This window comes from Mchenga conophoros, linkage group LG7 (assembly GCF_057382185.1).
Source record: "Mchenga conophoros isolate Kocher_MC1m ecotype Shallow Benthic linkage group LG7, M_conophoros_male_GT1.1, whole genome shotgun sequence".
NCBI lineage: Eukaryota > Metazoa > Chordata > Actinopteri > Cichliformes > Cichlidae > Mchenga > Mchenga conophoros.
This window is the reverse complement of record NC_140532.1, coordinates 64,646,888-64,671,688: the sequence shown is the minus strand read 5'-3', so window position 1 is coordinate 64,671,688 and position 24,801 is coordinate 64,646,888. Positions and strand designations below refer to the sequence as shown.

Here is a 24,801-nt window from a genome sequence, read left to right as displayed (position 1 = left end):
TCCTCTTCAGCACAGAGATGTTGACTCAATACAGGTTGTAGCCTCATTACACAGAGAAGCCTGTGCTTCCCTGAGCTTTACTCTATACTGTAGACTACATCAGCTGTTAATGCAATGGAATTAACAGCTGGATTTCTGAACAAGCATGGCATTATATCATAGTAATACATCACTGTAAATGCCCACTTTTTAAAGTTTAACTTTTTTCATTAATCATAAAAATGTTCACTATAAAAAAAAAGCTAACGACTACAACCTGCAAAGGTATATATTATTTTTGAGTGTCTTTTTTAAGCAGCGTTTCAAAATTAGATTTTCATACTAACATATGATGAAAACTTAATTTCTACTGGATTTGTTGTTTTAAACATGAATTTAGCTTTAAAATCAGTGGGCAGTTCATTCCACTTTTATTATATAGTTAAAAATAAATAAATGAATGAAAAATCAACAGTTGAATGAAAAAAACGAAATAATCGTCTAAGGAAGACTGAAAAGGGGAAATGAGAGCCAGTAAACTAACAATGCATGAAGAAAGCGGGAGGGGTCGTACAAAACGCCAGTTTGATGTTCTTAGTTGTGTCATTTGTCCAAGTGGTTTTAAGGCTGTGGAGCAACTTATCAGTGGCAGGAAGCAAACCGGCAAATTCTGTGTTTGTTGTGAGTGAGTTTTTCTAAAGAAAACAGAAGAAGACTGTGTGTCAGTGTTGGTCCAGTCTCAGTTTCTCTAAAAATGCTGCAGCTGCTTCTATTGCTGCTGCTGTCATCCACAGTAAGTCACACTTCTAGTCGATAAATTTTAAAAAGTATTATATGTAGTATTTTTTGTTGTTTGTTTACCATGTAAATAGACTTTAAGAATGTGTGCTCCTATTTGCAAAATCAGGCTGACAGCCAGAGTCAGCGAGTGTCGGGCTACAAGAAGGCAAATGCATGTGTGTGCCAGCTAAACTCCACCATGTGGGTGTTTCCTGCTCAGAAGTTTAAGTACGTGTTGGAGGAAGTTCACACCTGTGAAGAATCTCTGAATAACCTACAAGAAGAGGTAAGAACTCATCTATATGCTTTATTGTACTGAAGTAAGCTCTCAGGAACTAACGTTGTACTATTAAACAACTAAAATACAAGTAAAAATGAATCAATAATCAAGAAAACATTATTTAATAATTCATTAATTATTATTATCATAATGAATACTAAGTATGGGTATAATCAATCAATTGATATTTCATTATTTAAAGATAAACACTGTATCAAAGTTTTTTCATAACATTCATATATTATTTTATATGCTGCTTGCAAAAGACTTGTCTTTGAAAATAAAATTAAAAGCTTGGCTTCACTGGCCTTTCTTACATATATCTTATCAGTTGGGGATTCAAATGTTTAAAATTATTGTTGTTATTCTTAATAATATGAGACTACACAGCTGAGGTCCATGATCTCTTATCTTTCAACAGATGGATATCTATCTATAATAGAAAATATGTACAGTATTTTATAATATAGGGTAACCACTTTTTCTTTCCCCTTAAAATATTAACTTTTTAAAATTTGGATGTATTTTTTACATAGCTCGTATAGGAAAAAAAGCCATGTCTTTGAACAGAGGATTTTTTTTTGTCTGCATTTCTTGCAGCTGACGTTCTCTAGCCAACGTCTCCCTCTGATCCAGGATCAGTTTACCAACTTTACGGCTCGGCTGGAGCCCTACAACTACCTGCACTCCCAGGGCCTGTATACAGAACTGTCCCTGCGCCAGCTGGGCCAGGAGCTCAGCCAGTTACAGGTGGACATCGATGTGGTCCACAGCCAGCTTAACAACTCCGAGACACAGAAACTCTCCAAAGAGGTAGAGCTAAAATAGCAAATGGCAGCAAAAAACAACAGAAAGAAAAGATTTAATGTTATACTATGTCAGGTCACATGTGACCTGTTGTGATGTAACAGAATTATCAATAGAATAATATTATATCCATTTCTGATAGGCTGATAGACTACATAAACATGTAAACAAGATGCAAACAATAGACACGCTTAACATGAAGACTGTGAAGGAGAAACTGCGCTACCTAAAGAATAATGTGGAGACCTGCAAGTCAATCCCCAAAGACTTCAGAGGTATGTGAGGTGTGTGTGTGTGTGTGTGTGTGTGTGTGTGTGTGTGTGTGTGTGTGTGTGTGTGTGTGCGTGCACATGTTTAGATATCTTTGTGATGACAGAAAATTGGCATGCTACTATATTTGTGAGGACCAACAGTCACTTATGGGAACAGAATGCCTGTTTGGCATTTTTGAGGTGCAAAATGTGATTTTAGTATCAGGGTTACAGTTCACACTCTGGGTCCACACACCTGAATCAAATGATTAGTTAATTACCAGGCCTCTGGAGGATTTCAAGACATGTTGAGGAGGTAATTTAGCCATTTGACTCAGCTGTGTTGGATCAAGGACACATCTAAAACCTGCAGGACACCGGCACTTGAGGCCTGGAGTTCCATACCCCCAGTTTAGGCTATGGCTTAGGGTGAACGTGAGTGAGGGCCCTTTGGTGGCTTGGTTGATTTCCATGGACGGGCTGGCTTGGCAGGCACCTGATGCGCTGGTTGGGGCTTGGAAGGTGGTTGTGGACTGGCAGGCCGCGCAGGGCATTGACAGGCGAGACCAGGCTACTTTGAGATGAGACTAGATGAGACGTCAACCTCTGGCTGAATCGTGGCTGGACCATATATGCTCGGCTGAGCATACAGCTGGCACAAGAGGCTGCTGGCTAGGGTCTCCTGAACCCCCAGCTGGAGCATAAAGTTGGAGGCTGGGCTCTCATGTACCCCCAGCTCAAACATGACTAGCCCTGTCTGACCCTCCAGCTGGCACAGCGGACCTGGGCAACCTCTGCTGAGCCCCCAAGTGGGAGTAGAAACAAGTACTTCTGGGGACCCAGAGCACACTGAGTCCTTCGACTCTGCCTCTGGATCCGACCCGGCCCATATTTTAGACCCACAGGAGTCTAGTTTGGTCTCACAGCAACCTGTCTCACAACAAACAGTTCTAGCTGGCATTAGAGCTGAAAATCCAGTCTCTACATTGTCTATAGTAACAGAATTCCCAGAAAGTGAAAGAGGACAAAGACACAAGGGGAACCTACACAGACAAGGAGATTACACATTTTAAACAGAAAAAGGCTTATAAGCAAGGAGACATGGACGATAACGAGTCTAATATACTAGACTCAACTTCAACTAATACCAACTAATAATAACCCGAGAACTTTATATTATTTCATAAATAAGAAAAAATACAAAATAACTCAAAATGCTGGGTCACCGACCCAGCCCTCTGTCAGACCCAGTGCAGAGCCATCCCAGTCTAGAAATAAAAAGCTTCCCCTTTTTAAAGCAAGGATACACCTTAAGGGGATGATAAGTAATGATGATAAATGACAACAATTGACTGTATCTATATCATCATCTGCTTCAAAAACCTTCTGATCTTTCTATCTTTCCAGTTCAGGACAAGCACTGCGTCAGAGGTCTGATCACCAACATCAGTGACCCTATCACGACCAAAGTCAGTCCTCATGGTAAGAGCTATATCTCTGGTTCGTGGGGAAAACAAGCCCAGAACGAGAGCGAGGGGCAGAAGAACAGTTACTGGGTTCAACCTCTGCTCAGCAGCCACATCTGGGGCAACACTGTGCGCCTTTACCAAACCTACGAAGACTTCATGGCCTCAACAAACCACAGAGAATTTACCTTTGCTTCATCTTACAGTCATCCCAGCACAAATGAAGGTCCGAACGCCGTCCTGTATGGCGAGGCTCTGTATTATCACTGCTACCGCTCTGCAGACATTTGCCGGTACGACCTTGAGGCCAACGAGGTCAAACGGGTGACTCTTCCAGGCACTGGTGTGGGTTTCAACAACAAGTTCCCCTATTGTTATTACGATTGCCGGCTCAATAGTGATGTTGATGTAGAGGCAGATGAAACAGGACTGTGGGCTCTCTATGCCACTATAGGTAACCATGGTAACCTTGTGATCAGCCGGTTAGTTTGGGACAGCGAGGTGAAGAGTCTCAACGTGACACAGACGTGGGAAACGAGGTTGTTCAAGAAGGCAACGAGCAACGCCTTCATGGTGTGCGGTGTGATGTACGCAACTCGTTACGTTAATGAGTACCGGGAGGAGGTGTTCTACGCCTTCGACACAGCCACAGGCAAAGAAGACAACTCACTAGCAATACCACTGGAGAAGGTAGCTAAAGCAGTGGCTAGTCTGAGCTACAATCCCACCAACAAGCAGATCTACATGTACAACGATGGATACTTGCTGGCCTACCAGGCCCACTTCAGATCTGAAGCTTTGTAGCTAGTTATTGTCACATGACCAAGCCCCCCCCCTCCAAAAAAAAAGGCAATGGCTTTTTCTGTGCAACAGCAATCTTAGCAGATGTTGCAAATGCTGAAGATATATCATGTATGCTGCATGCATGCTGCAAGAAAAAAAAGCAATGATTTAAAAAGTGCAGTTTAAGGACTATTTTATGCAACAGTGATGTTAGCTACAAATACCACAGATATGTCATGTATGCTGTAAAAACTGTTCTTATACTAATAATGTCATTTGGTTAAACTGAATGCAAACACCGGTTAGAACCATAATAAAGTCTTCAGTACCAAAAACATCAAGATTTTAACTATTTTGGGTTTACAGCTTCTAACATTACTGCTAACACTGTAGGGGTAGGTTTAAAAAATTGATTTTATCATAGAAATTGATTTTAGTTTGAATAATGTGATATTGATACCCAAAATCGATTTTTAAATGTAAATGTATTTTGCTAGAAACGGCAGAGTCTGAGGTTAAAGCTCACAAAACTGTTTCAATCATCAAACAGCTAATGATGTAAACGGATTTTGCAAAAAGATGTAAATGCAAAGCATGCACCCCCCCCCCCATTCACCCAACGGGGACATGCCACTGGGTGCTGAAAGGCAACATCTCACAGATTCTGAAGCTGCAGGTTTCATCACTCTCCAACCAAAATTCACTGAACCAGCAGCAAAAGAAGATCAAGACTACGCTTCACGTTTGAAAAGGATTGTCACGAATTCTATCTTCCTCTTGCTGTTTTGCTTCCACCATGAGAAAATCACACTTCATGCACAGCTTTCTCTCTCTGAATGTACTAAAATTTCTGTTTTTTGCATTATTCACTTGCTTATTACGCACCAGTCTACCGTTGTGTAAAGTGCTGCTGCCCGCTACTTTTTTCTCCAAAACAGACTTCCGAAAAGAAGGGCCAATTTCTGCTGTTCAATACCAAAAAAAATTAAACTTTAATAATTATGCCAAATTATAAAACGCTTAGCTGTAGTCGCTAATAAAACCTCCTTAACTTTGCTCTGCTTCACTTCAGCATTAGGTAATGTTTATATGCTGATTCATGGTTTTCTTCAGTTTTTGATGTACTGCAAAATATTTTTAAGGTGTTTATCTGCTATAAAAAGCCAGCCAGAAAAATCTCCTTCATATTTGTTTGTGTTTTATTCTTAGGTACAATAATGGATTGCATTTATATAGCACTTTTCTAGACACTCAGGCCCCTCTGGCCAACACCAGTAGGCGGTAGGTGAAGCGTCTTGCCCAAGGACACAACGACCAGGACAGATAGAGCTGGGGATCGGACCGGCAACCTTCCAGTTACAAGATGTGACCTCTAAGGTCTCACAAGTGTTAGATTTATTTTTATATATAGATATACATAGATATAAAATAATGGATTTGTACTGATAAGATAAGATAAGATAAGATAAGATAAGATAAGATAAACCTTTATTAGTCCCACAAATGGGAAATATTTGGGTCACGGCAGAAAGTACAAATTTAAGAGCAGTAAAAATTAAGATAAACACAATGGAATATGATAAGATGAATTAGAATAAAATACTGTACAAAATAGAATAAAATGCTCTGTTATGGTAGGAAAGAATTGCACTTGGTAATACTGCACATCAGGGAGACAGTTACAGTTGTGTATGGGATGTGTGTGTGTCTGTCTGCATGTGTGTGGCCATCTTCAGAGACCATGTTGTAGAGTCTGACATTAAGTTGGGAGGAAAGTCCTGCGAAATCTCTCCATCCCAGCCTGGGTGCCGCAGCCTGCCACTGAAGGAGCTGCTCAATGCTGTCAGAGTCTCTTGAATGGGGTGGGAAATGTTGTCCGACAGGGACGACAGCTTAGCCACCATTCTCCTGTCACTCACCACCGCCACTGGGTCCAGAGGGCATCCTAGAACAGAGCTGGCTCTCCGGATCAGCCTGTTCAGTGTCTTCCTGTCCCCAGCAGAGATGCTGCCGCCTCGGCAGACCTCACAGTAAAAGATGGCTGAGGCCACCACAGAGTCATAGGTCTTCAGGAGTGGGCCCTTCACTCCAAAAGACCTGAGTCTCCCCAGTAGGTACAGCCTGCTCTGCCCTTTCCTGTAGATAAATGATCAGAATTATAATATTTCCGTGAATATTGACTGTGTCAAAATTAGGGATGGGTACCGGTGTCCGGTGCCACCGGTTCTGACATAAACGGTAGTAACCAGACCGAAAAGCAGCGCACATTTCGGTGCTTTATTTCGGTGCTTTTTTTTCCTGAGCTGTGATACACTTCTAGCCAATCATTTTACGTTTCCGAGGATAGTAGGCGGGTCCAGGTACGTACGTTCTTTTATGCAGAGCTACAGATTAAAAATGCCCAAGGCGAAGCGGTCAAAAGTCTGGCTGTACTTCACAGCAAAATATGCAAACTCAGCAGCCTGCAACAAGTGCTTTAAGCTGATACTGTGATACTGTCAAAGGAAGTAACACCTCGAATCCGATGAAACACCTGGCGACGCATAGCGTTTTTTTTTTAAAAGCCGAGAAATGCGCCGTATTTGATGGCAGCAGCAGCCGTTCTACTCTGCGTGAGTAGCTTAATGTTGTTTGTGTGTAATTTACGTTGAGTAGGCTAACCACGTTATTACATTAATGCATGTAAGGTGAACTAGCAAACATCATCATAGCTACATGCGGCTGTCTTCTTGTTTGATGCCAGATACTCTCTTCACCCTGGCCAAAAAGGCTAAAATGACCAAAGAAGAATTGGAAAACAGTTAAACATGAGAGGTTTTTGGACAAAGTTTGTGTTTTTTCCATTGATTAAGCACTGCTTCCAGCCAAGAGTGATACCATATATGCCCCATAGCTGCAGAAAAGGCTAACATTGTTATCTTTTTACAAAAAACCAGCTGAATATGAGAGGTTTTTGGACCAATTTTGTGTTCTCCATTCTTTAAGCACCGGTTTGAGCACCGTTTGAGCACCGGCACCGTTTCAAAAGTACCGATTTGGCACCGGTATCAGATAAAACCTAAACGATACCCATCCCTAGTCAAAATTGAATCGAATCACTGGTGGAAATCAAAATACATTGCCCTATACCATTGGGACCACTTTGGATTTTACCTTCCATATCTGCTTCCATTGCTGCACATGGACATCCTTCTCCTGTCCTGGTTCTGCTGGAAGTTCCTTCCTGTTAAAAAGGAGTTTTTCCTTTCCACTGTCGCCAAATCACCTGCTCATGGGAGCGATATGATTGTTGGGGTTTCTCTGGGTTTTTTTTATATTATTATAGGGTTTTTACTTTACAATATAAACACAACAGCATATCAGTTGAGTGTAGGCCATTGCACCTTGGTGGTCTGCGCTTGAATTATGAACTATAAAATGTGTAATATCAGATACTTGAAGGATAATTTTTAAATGTTACACAATGTTAAGGTTAGTCAGTGTAAATGCTGGAGAATATTTCACAAATATCTCCATAAACAATGTAAATGGTAGATACCATTAGAAAGTAGGAATGTTTTTATTCATGTGGCCATTTAAAAAAAAATTGTCTGTAAAATTAATCATAGATTAGTTTTCTGCATTCAGAAAAAAGAGGATTTTTATGTCACGCATGGAAAGAGCCAGTACTTAGAGTAATACACTGGTACAACAACTAACGAGTTGATAATCAGTTTGAATTTAATTTACTTATTTAGATAACTGCTACGCTAATGTCACTGCAAGGATTTCTCCACAAATGTCAGAACAACAATCGTGTAACTTTTATGAGAATATGACATTTGTATGTTTACATAAAAAAAGATATAATAACATAGTTAGACTGACTCTGAACATTAAAACCACTACACTGGAAATATTGATTTTATTGAATAAAGAGAGTACAAGGCAACAATGAACTATTTATTTACACTGGTAGAATTAGATTAATGGAGAAATACATTGTTTATGAAATGTGATGCATTAAACATGAAACATCTTGAGAAAAAATTGTTTTGAATTCAGACTTTTATAGAGATCAATCAATTTTGCAGAAATGAAACAACATCAATTTACCCAAACAACACCTTGTAGGAAACCATGTTGGAGTCACAGTAAGCATGCAGCATCTGGTCCACAGGGCTGTAATTTAGGCTTTGAATGTTGGTAGACATTTTGTTCATGAAGATGCCAATGTTGAACTTCTCCTGTCCCGTCACGGTGTTGAATGAGTAAAAGATCTCCTCGACCTCCCTGTTAATGTAACGTGTCGCATAGAGAACGCCACACGCCATGAAGGTGTTGGTCACTGCCCGCTTGTAGACTGAAGTGCGCCAGGTACGCCTAAGTGTTGGTGTTTCACCCTCCTCTAGCTTGGAGAGAACCAAGTTGCCAAAGTCCTGAGTGGTGGTGTAGACCACCCAGACACCAGACTCATCTGTTGCCAGGTCCAGGTCAGTGTATGGGTAGCATTCCTCAAGATGGCAGAAGTTACCTTTTGAGTTGTACCTGGTTAACAGAGGATAGCAGTGAAAGTTTCTGTCATAGTTATTCTTTAAACTAACATTTTCAAAGTTGAGTAACAAACCTGGTGCCTTTTGGTAGTTGTAAGGTTGTGACACTTTTAGTGGTGAGATTAAATCGACAAACATAATCTTGGTTGTAACAGTTGTAGTACAAAGCCCCTCCATACAGAACATTATTTGGACCCTGGATAGTGTTGGTAGTTGGGTTTGAGGAGTGGATCTGGACGTTACCTGAAGAAGAAAAAGGAGGAATAAACGTATGTTAATAGTTTAAAACTATAATTTGCTTCACAGAAATGTGCCAGTAATTAAAAAAAATCGTGCACTTTACTTTATTCCACTTTAAGTAAGGAAAATGTCAGTGTTCTCTTATAATATTAAAGAGTAAAGTCACTTTTATTGTGGTCTGCATAATTCAATTTTAGGTACAGTTAGGTATTGTAGTTACCTAGCAAACTTTAAACGGTCCTTTCCATACACATTCAGTAACCCAACGTACAACAAACCTCCAGGTTAATTTCTTTCTTTCTTGGAAATTCAAATGATTCAATAAACTACTAATTTACCAACTTCAGTGTGATCCCAGTATAAACAGTAAGGGTTTTTTACATTTCGTAGGGGAATAAACAAAGAGAAGCGAGCAGTTCCTTACCTGGGACGCTCACTCCAATGATGAGAGAACTCAGACTGCTGTAAAGACGAACATAGTTGGCATGTACGTTACTCAATGTCAACATCACCAGCCAATACCAGCTCTCTTTGCCTTTCTCTGGTCTGGGATCACGACCCCAGGCTCCGTAAGCATACGAGCCAGGATATTCTCCTTTTGTGTAGACCTTTGGCTCAGTAACATTAACAAGCCGGCTGCGTGCACAGGTACCTGAGGGGAAATGTATAGTGTGTGTTAGCTGTTCTCCGTGAGGCTACTTTTATGGAGGAAATGCATATTATAACAGGCCTTTTAAATTTATTTGTATGACAAACTAGAAATTCTTTTATCAATGCATGCTGGGGTTTATTCATCATATAACGATTGAGCTTTCTTTTACTGCAACTACTTTAAAGTAATAATTGTTATTATTATATTATTTATTAAATGAATTCGGTTCAATTCATGATAGCTTGTGTAACTACCTTTTGAACAAATAACTTGAATTAATGATTTTCTGTATGACATTATGTGTTTCTTTCATCTTGTCGACTTCTTCTTTGCAATGTTGCAAAGCTCTCTGAAGGACCCAGCCAAGCATCTAAGTTCGGTTGAGGTTGGGACCTAGCCTTTTACTTCACATATTTTTATTTGAGGTTGTATTTACCTAATTTTAAAGCTTATTGATAGCCATGTTTATCAGTGCAAGTGATTCCTTGTTGCTATTTGAATCCAATTTCAATGCACTGATTGGATTCTTTCATCAGCTGACACAGGCGATCGAGATGATTGATTACTCTAGTGAAAGGCAATGGATAATTAATGGATCCTCACCACATGCAGCTGAGCACTTTTTCTCACATTTGTTTCAGCTTTTCTGACTCAATGACAGATCAAGATTTGGTCTTATTAAGAACTTCACCTATTTTGTATTTTCAATTCAACTGAGTCCTTAATTTTTGTCATCTTTAGAAGTTTAAGGAGCTTGGAAAGAAAAGCGTCTGGACTTCTTTGAGTTGCTTGAAGACGTTTCACCTCTCATCCGAGAAGCTTCTTCAGTTCTAAGGGTTAAATGGTGGAGAGTCCCAGATTTAAACCCAGTGGGAGTTTCCCCCCACAGAGGGGCAAAGGACCCCCTGATGATCCTCTACTTAATCACATGAGCCAAGGTGTGAAAGCAGGTGTGGGTCACAATCAGCCAGGGTTTCGGGTGAGCTCATTGTGAAACCTGGCCCCACCTGATCATGTGATTTCCTGAGGTCAGATGGCCCAGGATGTGAGTGGGCGTTAAGGCGTCTGGGAAGGGATCTCAAAACTGGATTATAGATGGCAGAGAGTTGGTGTCGTAAACCACCGCCTCTGTTCAAAGATGGTCGTTCACAGTGGACGTAAATGGCTTCTTTCACTCCTCTTTCAGACCATCTGTCCTCTCTGTCCAAAATGTGAACATTGGCATCCTCAAAAGAGTGACCTTTGTACTTAAGATGCAGATGAACTGCTGCGTCTTGTCCCGTGGAGGTGGCTCTTCTATGTTGTGCCATGAGCTTGTGAAGTGGCTGTTTGGTCTCTCCGATGTAGAGCTCTGGGTATTCCTCGCTGCACTGTACAGCAAACACCACATTGTTAAGTTTTTGTTTAGGAGTTTTGTCTTTCGGGTGAACCAGTTTCTGTCTGTGTGTGTTGCTGGGTCTGAAGTACACCGGGATGTCATGCTTGGAGAAAACTCTCCTGAGTTTCTCTGATACACCGGCTACATAGGGGATGACAATGTTGTTGCGTCTGTCTTTCTTATCCTCCCTCCCTGGTGTCTGATCTTCTTTCCTGTGCCTCTTTGCTGACTTTATAAACGCCCAATTAGGATAACCGCATGTTTTAAGTGCTTCCTTTACATGTGTGTGTTCCTTCTTTTTCTCTTCAGGCTTAGAGGGAACATGTTCTGCCCGATGGTGTAGGGTCCTGATTACCCCAAGTTTGTGTTGCAGAGGGTGATGGGAGTCAAAGAGGAAGTACTGGTCCGTGTGTGTGAGCTTCCGGTAAACTTCAATGTTGAGGTTGCCATTCTCTTCAATGTGCACAGCGCAGTCCAGGAAAGGCAAACAGTTATCCTTTGTGTCTTCCCTGGTGAACTTGATGTTTTTATCCACGGCGTTAATGTGCGCAGTGAAGGATTCCACTTGTCTTTTGATTTTGACGCAGGTGTCGTCTACATATCTGTACCAGAGGCTGGGTACTCTCCAGAGGTGGGTAGTAACGAGTTACATTTACTCCGTTACATTTACTTGAGTACGTTTTTGAAAAAAATGTACTTTTAAAGTACCTTTTTTGCACGGTACTTTTTACTTTTACTTGAGTACATTTGTGAAGAAGAAACGGTACTTTTACTCGGTACATTAACGGTACATTTGCACAATTCGAGTCGTTACTTTAAAACAAAAATAAAAATTTGTTTAACACATTAGATAACATGCTGCCAGTGGAGTTTTTACCAATGAGATGTGGCCATGCAGTCACATGACCAGTTTGAAACTGTGGCGGGCAGAGCGGCCCAAGCGTTTCAAAGTAGCGGACACACGGAAAGAAGAAACATGAAAACATGGCAGAGTCTACGCTAGAGCTGAAGAGAACACCCTTGGCCTCATATACAAAGAATGTTTTGCTTAAAAGCAGAACAAAGGAACAGCTATGTCTTCAGTGTCGGTGTCTTCAGTGAGAGCCAAAACAAACCAACTTTTCAGCGTGAAACAACTCAACTCGTGTAACCTGAGGAAACGGTAAGTTTTCTCTAAATATCTTTTTAGCTCTGGTTAGCTGGACGTCAGTCTTATGTTACAGCAGCTGTCATATTTTCGGCGCTATGTTGTAGTGAGATAAGTTTGTGGGTGTTTTGTGCAGCTTCGGCTGTCCTGTTAACTGCTCGCTGGTTAGCTAACATGACCTATAAGCTAACAGCTAGCCTGGTTAATGATGCTAGAGTTCAATGCGCATGCAAACAGCTCGTCTCTACTGCTTTAACTGTTAAAACAGAAGGCAATACTGCGGCTGACAGGGTTTAATATGTGAAACAGCAGCTTGTTTAGTTTAAACGGTCTACATTAAGCTGGGCAAACACTGTGCGATTTTTTTCAGTCACGTTATTCAGCTCCTGCTCAAACTGTACAATTGAATCTCAGGGGTTAGAAGTTCATAGGTCACGATGCAGGGCCTGATACTCTGATGCGACCTGAGTGCTCAAACTGTGCGTCCATAACATGAAGCTTATCATACAAAACCTGTCACTCGCTCTCCCTCTCTCTGTCTTTTACTCACACAGACACACACACACACACCATCAACTTTGCTAAATTACTAATGAAAAACATTGACAAGGCAGCTGTGATTGAGCAGCAATGTCCATCCAACTCTTTTCATGGTTGTTGTAGTCGTGATAATTTTGTGAGGCTACATTGAAAAGCCTCAGATACGTAAGCGTAGAGCTGCCACCCAGGCAAAAGAAAAATAGAGCTATATCACGTTATAACGTGAAAAGTATATTGTTCTAACAACCTCACAACCAATGTGATATTATGTGATATTATATTGTTCAGATATTGTCACGGTTCTGGGTCCGTTGGACCCAGTATTTTGAGTTTATTGTGTTTTGATTTAAGTTTGCATCAGGGATTGTGTTCTTGTTTTCTTGTCATGTTATGGTAATGTTTATGTCTATTATTAGAGTTCCATGTTCTGTTTATCTGGGTTTAAGATGTGGGTTTAGTTTCGTATGTCATTTCAAGTCTGTCTCTGTCTAGTCTGTGTCTTAGTAAAGTGTGTTTTGTTTCCTGTTTTATTGTGAAGGTCTGCGTCTCATGTGAGTGTGTTCAGTTTTACCTTTGTCTCGTCTTGTTGATTATTCCCAGCTGTGTCCACCACCTGTGTGTAATTCCTCTGTGATTCTCTGTGTATTTAAGTCATGTCTTCAGTCGTCGTTGTTGCTGGTCCGTCTGTGTTTCCACCCTGCGTCATCTGTGTGTTTCCCTGCCGTCACCATCTTGTACCGTCGTCCACCTTGCTTCATGTTTGAGTTCCGGTTTGTATTCAGTAGTTTAGTTGTCTCCAGTTTAGTTTAGTCATTGCTCCGTTCGCCGTTTGTCCATTTCCTTTTTGTGTTTAATAAACCACCCTCACACCCATACAAGTGCCTGCGTTTGGATCCTCCTTTATTTTCCACACGGCTCATCTCACTCGCCGTGACAGTACGGACCAGCCAGATATGGATCCAGCGGCATTCACCCCACCCACAGAGCTTCGAAAGCTCATAACGGACGCAGTGTCAAAACTAATCAACCTGTGGCTCGAGCATGAGGGAGAAGCGTTTCTCTACGTTCTGGAAGTCAGGCTGCAACAGCTTATTTCTGATTATCCCTGGCTATTGGACTCACTGCACCCGCTCGTGCAAAACTTCATCCTCCACGAACTACACCTCCAACCCCCCGCCGCTATTGCTTGCCCACTCGCTTCAACGGAGGACGTGCCGTCCGTACCGCCGGATGAGGAGTTACCCGGCCCATCGGAGCCGTCTCCACGGAGGAAGCGACGTTTGCGCCGCCGGCGCGGCACCCCACAGCCGGAGTTCAGAATGTCAGAGCAGCCGGCTGTGGTGAGTGAAAGGGACACTTTTGTTGACTCTGTTGCTTCTGTGACTGTTGTTTCTGGGACTATTTTTTGCGTATCTACTGAGGATGACAATGATTTTTCTGTCTCACCCATGGCCACTGCTTCAAAGACTGTTTCTCCTATGCCCACGCTCTGTGTTTTTCCTGATAATGTTCTCCCATCCACACTTTCACCACAGTTTAACGTTGGGTCTGCAGTACAGTTATCAGTTCAGCCAGCAGCCCAGCTGCCCTCAGTTCAGCCAGCAGCCCAGCTGCCCTCAGTTCAGCCAGCAGCCCAGCTGCCCTCAGTTCAGCCAGCAGCCCAGCTGCCCTCAGTTCAGCCAGCAGCCCAGCTGCCCTCAGTTCAGCCAGCAGCCCAGCTGCCCTCAGTTCAGCCACCTGTAGCTCAGTTGCCACCAGTTCAGCAGCCTACCCACTCGTTCATTCAGCCTCCATCCTCACTGTCTCGTTCTAAGCAGGGAACACACTTCACCACAATATCTGCTGGTTCTCTTAAGCTGGCCATGTCAGAGACAGTTGCTCCCTCTAGGGCCTCCCCAGAGGCTGGGTGTCAGTCACCAGCCAACTCTGGACCCCTAGAGGTCAAGACGCCAGCACCAGCAGCCTCACCGGAGATCTCACCTGAACAGTCTTGGCTCTCAGCACCCCCTGAGAGCTCAAGTGAGTTCACCCGTCCGCCTCAGTCCTCTGCTGAGTGTATTGGGGAACACTTTCAGCCCTCTGAGGACTGTATCCCACTGTTGCTGCCTGAGTCTAGCCACGATGCTGCTCAGTCCCAGCCAGTGTCCACACTGGCAGAGGTCTCCGTACCTGCTGCTTCAGAGACTGCTTTCACTGGAGGGCCTGAGGAGCCCGTCCAGTCTCAAGTCATGTTAGCTGGGGGTTCAGGTGAACCCAGCCAGCGTCCTGCCTCGTCGGCTGGAGGGCCTGAGGAGCCCGGCCAGCCTCAAGTGTCGTCTGCTGGGGGTTTAGGAGAACCCAGCCAGCCTCAAGTGTCGTCTGCTGGGGGTTTAGGAGAACCCAGCCAGCCTCAAGCCACGTCTGCTGGAGGGCCCGAGGAGCCCGTCCAGCCTCAAGCCACGTCTGCTGGCGGGCCAGGGGAGCCCGTCCAGCCTCAAGCCACGTCTGCTGGCGGGCCAGGGGAGCCCGTCCAGCCTCAAGCCACGTCTGCTGGCGGGCCAGGGGAGCCCGTCCAGCCTCAAGCCACGTCTGCTGGCGGGCCAGGGGAGCCCGTCCAGCCTCAAGCCACGTCTGCTGGCGGGCCCGAGGAGCCCGTCCAGCACCACGCCTCGCCAGCTGAGGGTCCTGGAGGACCCAGCCAGCATGCCCTCACGTCTGCTGGCGGTCCGGGGAGGTTTGCTCAGCTACAATCTGCTGAATCACCCCCTGTGACTCCTACATCATCACCATCCACATCACCGCCTGCAGCATCCACGCTACTGCCTACAGCATTCACATCATCATCAACATCCACTTCACCGCCTACCGTCCCGCTGACGTCAGGTTCCGCAGCCGTCCTGCTGCCGTCATCCACGTCTGGTCCGGCCTCAGCTCTGCCCACGCCGCCGCCTGGTCCAGCCTCCGCTTCAGCCTCGTCTGGTCCAGCCTCCGCTTCAGCCTCTGTCTCGTCAGGTCCAGCTTCATCAGGGTCTTCATCCTCGCCTGGTCCAGCGTCATCAGAGTCTTCAGCATCGCCTGGTCCAGCCTCCGTGTCTTCAGCATCGCCTGGTCCAGCCTCCGTGTCTTCAGCATCGCCTGGTCCAGCCTCCGTGTCTTCAGCATCGCCTGGTCCAGCCTCCGTGTCTTCAGCATCGCCTGGTCCAGCCTCCGTGTCTTCAGCATCGCCTGGTCCAGCCTCCGTGTCTTCAGCATCGCCTGGTCCAGCCTCCGTGTCTTCAGCATCGCCTGGTCCAGCCTCCGCTTCGTCCTCGTCTGGTCCAGCCACTGCTTCGTCCTCGTCTGGTCCAGCCACTGCTTCGTCCTCGTCTGGTCCAGCCACTGCTTCGTCCTCGTCTGGTCTTGCCTCGTCTGGTCCTGTGGTTGCCACGCCGCCGTCGGTGCCGGCTCGACCCGTTCCGCCTCGCCTCTGCCGGCCGTTTTCCGGGCCTCTAAGATGGCGTCATGGCCTTCGGGGACGGCCTCCGGAAGGTGTTCGTTGCCGCCGCTGGCATCGCGGCCGTCCTCCGGACCTGCTCGGTGGCCGCCACTGCCTTCCACGTGGTCGGCCTCCGGAACTGTTTGCCCGTCGCCACCGTTGCCGTGTGCACGGTCGGCCTCCTGAACTGTTTGCCCGTCGCCGCCGTTGCCGTGTGCACAGTTGGCCTCCTGACTGTGTTATGGACTAGTGAACAGTCGTGTTTTGGTTCTGGACTCTGTGCTCCTTGTTTTTTGTTTCGGACCCTCCTTCCTGGACCCCCTCCGCCCGCCCTGGCTTGGTGCTTCCTGCTTTTTTTGTTTTGTTTAGGGCTGTCGGGAGCCAGCCCTTAGAGGGGGGGTACTGTCACGGTTCTGGGTCCGTTGGACCCAGTATTTTGAGTTTATTGTGTTTTGATTTAAGTTTGCATCAGGGATTGTGTTCTTGTTTTCTTGTCATGTTATGGTAATGTTTATGTCTATTATTAGAGTTCCATGTTCTGTTTATCTGGGTTTAAGATGTGGGTTTAGTTTCGTATGTCATTTCAAGTCTGTCTCTGTCTAGTCTGTGTCTTAGTAAAGTGTGTTTTGTTTCCTGTTTTATTGTGAAGGTCTGCGTCTCATGTGAGTGTGTTCAGTTTTACCTTTGTCTCGTCTTGTTGATTATTCCCAGCTGTGTCCACCACCTGTGTGTAATTCCTCTGTGATTCTCTGTGTATTTAAGTCATGTCTTCAGTCGTCGTTGTTGCTGGTCCGTCTGTGTTTCCACCCTGCGTCATCTGTGTGTTTCCCTGCCGTCACCATCTTGTACCGTCGTCCACCTTGCTTCATGTTTGAGTTCCGGTTTGTATTCAGTAGTTTAGTTGTCTCCAGTTTAGTTTAGTCATTGCTCCGTTCGCCGTTTGTCCATTTCCTTTTTGTGTTTAATAAACCACCCTCACACCCATACAAGTGCCTGCGTTTGGATCCTCCTTTATTTTCCACACGGCTCATCTCACTCGCCGTGACAGATATAATATGAATGTGATATTATATTGTTCAATAGAGCTATATCACGCTATAACGTGAAACGTTTATTGTTCTAACAATATACTTTTCACGTTATAACGTGATATAGCTCTATTTTTCTTTTGCCTGGGTGGCAGCTCTACGCTTAGGTACTCGGATGAGCTTGCCTCATCCTACAAGTTGTGCCTCCATCTCTTGTGTCCAGATCACATGCTGCACTGCCGTGCTGCTCCACCTTTTCTCTTTCATTTCTGTGTTTGTGCGTGCGCAGTGTGACAGACTGTGTTGAGGGGCGACAGGATTTCAAACAGGTTTGATTATCATGCGACCGTACGATTGATGATTGGGAGCTGGTTGTGAGGTGTTAACTGCTTATCGTTACCCCATGTATACTACACGATGCACACACGATAAAGGCAAAACACGGGCCGATCCCCAAAACGGTTGCGCGACTGAAAAATCGGTTCAAAATGGGCCAAGAATTGCACAGTGTATGGCCAGCTTTTGGAGGCTAGCTCCAAACAAACATCTGCAGCTTGGCAGCACAATAAGCCCCGACCTAATTCTTTTGCAAACGTTACATCTTTCCACGGGTCTCCACTTCATCAGACATCACCTAGACTCAGAGCTGGATGAGGCCAGCACAAACAGCGGCCTATTCGACGAAGATGATGGATCCATGGGGTCAGGAAAACCAGAAAAGGCGGGTAAAGGCGGTGATATGTAACGCGGTCAGTGATTTTGTCCCTTTCAAGGTCTTGAAAACTTTCTTTTTGTAGCTGCTTGTGGGGTCTCGCTTTAAGGCTTCGTAGGTATTGTTGTCACTGATATAGTGATGTTGTGGTCTTTGCTCAGGAAAGTGACGGCCTTCTTTTCTTGTAATGTGAGGTTAGACGGAGGGACTTTGGCACTGGAGAGGGTGGCGGAGACTTTCATTCTGATTTGCTCTGCTTCTGTCTGTGATGATTTGTTAATCCGTATGGCAGTTTCTGTGGCTGTGATGAGGTCCACTATGGGCAACTGTTGCGGAACAATGGCAAAATTGAGTCCTTTGGCTAATACTTTGTTTTCAGGTTCAGTGAGATTCCGGTCTGAAAAGTTCTTCTCCCATTTTTCCTGACTGTCCTCAGGTGTGTGTTCTTCTCTGAGTTGTGTAGATTCAGACTGAGGAGTGGGTGTTCAAGCAACTCAAAGAAGTCCAGACGCTTTTCTTTCCAAGCTCCTTAGACTACGATGACCTGGATGACTGAGAACCTTCACAGACATCTTTAGAAGTTATTTTCTTCAGTGATCTTCTCCATATTTATCTTATCTTACATTAGCTTAGTTAAGCTTACCTTGGCTTAATGTAAAGATCAGTCAAGTTGGTATGGACACAAATGATTTCATGCTACTAGGCAATATGAATTTACAAGAAAAGATTATTAATTGCTCCAACCCCCAATAATTGGTTCCCACCCCCACCAGGAAAAGAGAAACAAATAAACAATCTTTTTTTTTTTTTAAAAACTGCTTGATTGACTCACCCTGTGGAGGCTCAGTGGGTGCGACAGTAGTGTTCAGTTTTTCGCTGCACTTGCGTAGATCAACCTTCAGAGCAGCAATGGCTTGTTGTCCCTTTATCACCTGCATGGTGTCGAACTTCTCCAGCTCTTGCATCTCTGTTTTCAAGTTCTCCAGCTGAGACAATTTTGGATTGTTTACAAAATCATGAAAAGAGCAACAGGCATCAGTTAAAAATCTATTTCTATATCTATTTTACAATTTTTTTGTACAATTTATTTAAACAATTACTAAATGCAACAACAAATGAATGTCTGTTTAGCTTGCATTTAATCCCAAAATTTTTAAATGTATCAGATATAGATTTGTGGGGTGTAGAATTAATGTTTTATCTTTAAGGCTCATGTACACCCATTATCTTATATTACACAATTACCTCATAATTTGTATCATGCATTTATGTTGTATCCTTCATCGCAAACCGATATGCATTGCAGAGTAATTTGGGATTTAGACTGCTACACTCAGATACTAAGACATAAACAGAGTGAAGCCTTCTTTTCTGAGGAATGTGTGAGGGCGATGGTCTACCTGGACTGGTGGCCCTAATTGAAAGGTAGTCACAATTGCGGTTACTGAGGCTACAGTCTCCACTGCCTCCGTGGTGGGTATGCATGTGAAGCGAGAGACTACATCAAAGAACACCATGGTTTCATCTGGATCCAGGGTAAATTTCTGGGCCTTGTCGGTGTAATCGGTGGAGTTCTTGATGTGATACAGGGTGTTCTCCCCACACAACACAATGCACTACCAGATGAGCTGAATGAGTTCTACGCTTGTTTCAATACCCTAAACACCAACCAACACAGAGGGATTCTACCAGTAGAGGCAGCTCTTCACTCACTGTGACTTTGACTGAAGTATGCAAGGTTCTGAGGAGGACTAACCCCCGAAAAGCAGCCGGTCGTGACAACATCCTAAGCCATGCTTTGAGGGTCTGCTCTTCGGTGAGGTGTTTACAGACATTTTTAATTTATCCCTCATCCAGTCAGCTGTGCCCACATGCTTCAAGTCAACCACCTCCCCAAGAAAAACAACATAACCTGTCTGAACCTGTAATGAAGTGTTTTGAGAGGATAGTCCCATATCAAAGATACCATCCCGGACACACTAGATCCTCTGCAATCCTCTGCATATGGTAAGAACCTTTCTACCGAAGACGCCGTTAATGCAACCATCCAAACAGCCCTTTCAGACCTCCAAAATAAGGACACCTACATTCAAATGCTGTTTACAGACTAGAGTTTTGCATTCAACACCATCATTCCAAACAGACCGTTGGGAAAGCTCTCCACTCTTGGACTGACACCCTCCCTCTGTCGCTGGGTCCTGGACTTCCTCACTAAGATACTCAATGGTGTAAAGATAGTGAGCACAGGGATCCCCCAAGGCTATGTGGTCAATCCACTCCTGGACACCCTTTTCACCCAGAACTGTGTCTCTTCCCAGTACAACACCTCCATCATTAATTTTGTTGATGGGAGATGATCATCATGATGACTAAGGAGATGATTGTTGACCCGAGGATGAGGAGAGACCAGCACGCCTCACTATACATCAACGGGACTCAGGTGGAGACTGTTGTGTGATACCCTGTGTACGCTCAATGATAACCCGTATAGCTAGTAGTACAGCTACTTCAATGTATTTGCAATTGGCACAAATTGACCCAGATTATGTGCCAGATGTCATCAATGATGATCCTGATGTATGTATTGAGCATTAGGTTGTGAATTACTCGATTGTCCAAGAAGAGAATGAAGTTTTCTTCTTTCTCTTTTCTTCTTTTAAAATTTTTTTTGATATTAAGCTTACTCGAAGGACTAGTTACATTTATGATTTGTTTCACATTTATGATTTGTCTTTATATTATGTTATTACATTCTGTCTTTATACTATGTTATCATTTCATGATAAAAGGAGGGAACTGTTGTGATATTTTGATACCATGGTAGCATTTACAGGATATTGTTTTATAGTGATATTATACAGGAAAACTGTTACTCAATAAGGCCCATTTACTAGTTGTTTTTCTCTTTCTCTGTGACCCAAGAATTAATGTGTAAGACTCACAGGCTGGTACCCCAAGGTCGAAAATACCACAGAGACGAGACCACTTCCTTACTCCCATCCTCCCTTCCTTATCCTTTAGAAAAGAGCTTGTTAAAGGCCAGGTGGTTTGTTTCAGAATTCACTAATGAAAGAACTCTGTATTCTATGTCTAGGAGTGTATTTTGCTGGAATGATCATAAATTGTAGCTGAACTGATAAACTACACAAAGGATACTTCTTTGCTCAGAAGGCAGGAAGACGTTTCCTTATTTGGTCTGTACCGGTTTGAACTGAGAACCTGCTGACACACGAACCTTTTTTTCCTCTATATAAACTGTTGTATACTGAATAAACCTTTGAGTTGATTGTGGGAGAGCAACCTGAACAGTCTCTGTATCATTTTGTTCTCCTAACTGCTCCCGACGTCGTAACTAACCTGCTGAACGGCATACCTGAGTGTTACTTTGAATAATTAGGAATCTTATAAGGAAAGGTCAAAACTCTGCTTATCGGTGCTCACGCCTTGGAGGAAACCCGATCCACGGAGAAACCCGGGACGGAGATTTCTTTCAGAGACGGTGAAGACATTCAAATCTCTTTGTACCCACATCAGTGAGGATCTCACCTGGACCCATAACACACAGCAGATCATCAAGAAGGTTCAACAACAACTCTTTTATCTAAGAAAGCTGAAAAAATTTGGATTACCCTCCAAACTGCTCAGCAACTTTTACAGACGCACAGTGGAGAGTATTCTGACAAACTCCGGGAATGGAAATAACACCATTCAGGAAAGGAAGGCTCTCCAGCGTGTCTCTAAAATGGCGCAATTCATCTGCGGAGTACCCTTGCCATGCTTAGAGTCAGTTGGGGTTTATTCTAACTTATTTCAGTTATTTTTTTATTTAGTTGTTTGTAGGGAACTTGCAAAATAACAATTTCATTGCTCAGCGTAAGCATTTGTGTTTTGCAGTGTATATGACAATAAACTTCTTAAATCTTGAATAATTCTTTGATAGCCCATGTGTTTAAAGCTGTTTGAGATATTGTACTACCCATAAAAACAATAACCTGGGTTAAATGTATGTCTTTGTTCATTGTTGTTCTTGCACTTTCTTTCTGATTTTCCTCCTTAAGTCTTTGTCTGAGAATTGCACACCTCCGGTAAACTGGAAGTGAACAGCGCAGAGGAAAAGTGAAGACAAAGTAGTAAGAAATGGTCTATTCATTAGAGTGCGACACCGTTTGTGCAAAGAGGATATTACAGGTAAAAAAAATTAGTGCCAACTAGTGGCAGGACTGAGCTCAAGTGCTATCTGGCTCCATCTGGTGGAAGGAGGGGGGGTCTGCAGAATCTTGGAATCTTCTGGTGACAATAACAACAATGTGTCAAACGATGATTAAAGGGAAGCTAAGCTCCTTAGACTACGATGACCTGGATGACTGAGAACCTTCACAGACATTGTGTTGTGTAAAATCTTAAATAAAATTGCAACCACCAGCTGAGCTCGTCTTTTGAAGTGAGATTTATCAAAAGAAAAAGAAAAACACTGCAGAAAACGTTTTTTAGGAAGGACACCGCCCTGAACTATTTTATACCTCCCCAAACACTCTCAAACAAAGAACATTCCTCATTCTCAAGGTAACTGAGGCCAGAAAAGCAGCTCTAGATGGCTCCACTCTGGTCCACCTTTGCCGACAAGCTCACCTCCACCATATCAAGGCACAATTCTTGAGCAACCACCCATGCAAGCCTCACTCATGGTGGACAGATGTGGAGTTTTAGAAGAGAAGGCAGCTGCACTACCACATTGTTTTTACTGCATTTTTTTTTACCAGATTCAATAAAAGTGTTTACTGCTTTTCTCTTTGAGCCACAGGTCCATGGTGCCATGTAAGCCAAATTTGAAATTGCAACCGTCTAATAATAAATTGTGAAAACGTATAATATGAGTGTTTTTCACTTTTCTCATGAAAACACTCAGCTGGGACAAAGATACAGTGATGTAGTAATCTTTAGAATGATGTCAGCATTTTGCAGCATGTGGTTGTGAATCTACCTGTTTAGTGGCGTTAGCAGTGAGGATCTGGTGTTTCTGGGTGGTGCTGTTGAGCTTGTCAATCAGCTGCTTGATCTCAGTCATTTCATTCTCTATAACATACAAGCTGAGAACTCCATACAGCTCTCTGTCATCCTCCTTCTCCAGGATCAGCACATCTTTGTTCAGCTGGGAGAGGCGATGCTCCAACCCCAGCAGCAGACTCTCCAGCTCCACAGTCTGCAGAGGCAGCAGTGATTAACCAGGAATGGAGACAAACAGTATGAGAGCTTTAAAAGACTAGTTACCTTCTCTGGGGTGATGTTGCTGTTGCAGTCTGATACATTGGTTTCAACTATCCTGAGTTTTTCATGAGGGAATGCCTTCTCTGAGTTATTCAGCTCACATGCACATGTTTCTAGTGGAGACACCTGAAAGATAGATTAACTGGCAAGTGAAATAAGCAGAACATCACATTTAGTGGTATTTTACATTTTTTACTTAATAGAAAATAGATATTTTTTCATTGAAATGAAGTCTTCAGTATTTCTTACCTGTTGGGTGAATGTGAGCACAGCACACAGTGGAATGATCATGTACAGCTTCATGGTGAATCAGAGAGCAGAGCTGAACAAAACCCTCTCTAAAGTGTTTGATTGTGGCACTGGGACTGCAGCAGCACCTTCTAACTTGCAAACACTCCCACTATCCTGTGGATATGAGGAAGTGGATGTGGGTGTGTTTGCATTTTTATCCATCGCTTTGTTTTCTCTATTTTCTGATTTGGATTACAGCAACACAGAGAATTTGCACTTAAGCATGGGAAATGACAGTAAAAGCATCTTCAGCTATACAAAATAAATATCTCACATTTAATAAAGTACCAAATAACAGCTAAAGGATTCAAACTCTGAGTCACTGTTAAACCTATGGTCTATGTGTGATGAGAGGAAGATGCAAACCAATCCAAAAGCTGTGAACAGTGACTAATGGATGTATTTTATTCATTTTTTTTTTTTTTTGTTATTTTTTCATGAAATTCTATCAGGAAAAGAAAGTCATGGTCATACACTAAATGAACTATTTGAATTTTATAGTTAATTCTGGGTTTTGTTATTCATACAGTATGTTAGCCACTACCACATTTTGGTGCACACTAAGCTCTTTTAACTGTATCACATATAAATGTACAGTCTTGTGCAGACTTTCTTCTCGTCTCAGACAGTCCCAGACACTGACACGGTCACTGTCCTAATGAGGACACGGATAAGATATATCTTTTAGTGCATGTGTTTGAACATAAAGCCAATAACACAAGAGCTCTAAGAAGAGCTGGAAACAAGCCCAAAGACATTTTTAACCACCTGCCAGCGCCATTCTCCTGTCAAAACTGGTCCATTTAGAAATTAGGCTGGAAGATTAGACTACAAGACTACAATGCTGAATGTCTATGGTTACATGTTGAAGGTAAGGCTCTGGCAGCTTTGCTGGGGTCAGCTAACACAAATAGCTTTGTGCAGATCTGAAAAAGAAACAAAGTTGTGTTAGCAATATAGTAGAGTTTTGTTTCTTTCCTGGACACAGTTTGTACTTTCCTATCATGCTCTTGTTTTCTTGTGCAATAAAGCGGTGCTATTTTATTCCTCTCAGCATACAAACTGAAATCAGCTGATGGTAGGGCAGGTGTGCAAGAAGAAAAAAACATTTTTGTTTGTTTGATTGTTTTGCATCACTCTAGGAGTAATGGAAGGTGCAGATTTTAGGAACAGAAAGTGAACAACTTTATGCAAAGTTTAACTGAATGAAACTTGG

At 43.3% G+C, this 24,801-nt stretch overlaps 2 protein-coding genes across 2 annotated transcripts; one reads left to right on the top strand and one right to left on the bottom strand.

Moving 5' to 3' along the window:
• Window positions 1-599: 599 nt before the first annotated feature.
• Window positions 600-5,520, top strand: LOC146571534 (olfactomedin-like). Its single transcript, XM_085281309.1, has 5 exons — window positions 600-772; window positions 887-1,045; window positions 1,640-1,852; window positions 1,989-2,121; window positions 3,505-5,520. The coding sequence occupies exons 1-5, from the start codon at window positions 734-736 to the stop codon at window positions 4,365-4,367; spliced, it is 1,407 nt and encodes a 468-aa protein (XP_085137435.1). The 5' UTR covers window positions 600-733; the 3' UTR covers window positions 4,368-5,520.
• Window positions 5,521-8,233: 2,713 nt separating this feature from the next.
• Window positions 8,234-23,689, bottom strand: LOC146571533 (olfactomedin-4-like). Its single transcript, XM_085281308.1, has 7 exons — window positions 23,544-23,689; window positions 23,298-23,420; window positions 23,011-23,229; window positions 18,862-19,015; window positions 9,543-9,770; window positions 8,953-9,121; window positions 8,234-8,873 (listed from the first exon to the last, which is right to left on the bottom strand). The coding sequence occupies exons 1-7, from the start codon at window positions 23,595-23,597 to the stop codon at window positions 8,438-8,440; spliced, it is 1,383 nt and encodes a 460-aa protein (XP_085137434.1). The 5' UTR covers window positions 23,598-23,689; the 3' UTR covers window positions 8,234-8,437.
• Between the last annotated feature and the right edge of the window lie 1,112 nt (window positions 23,690-24,801).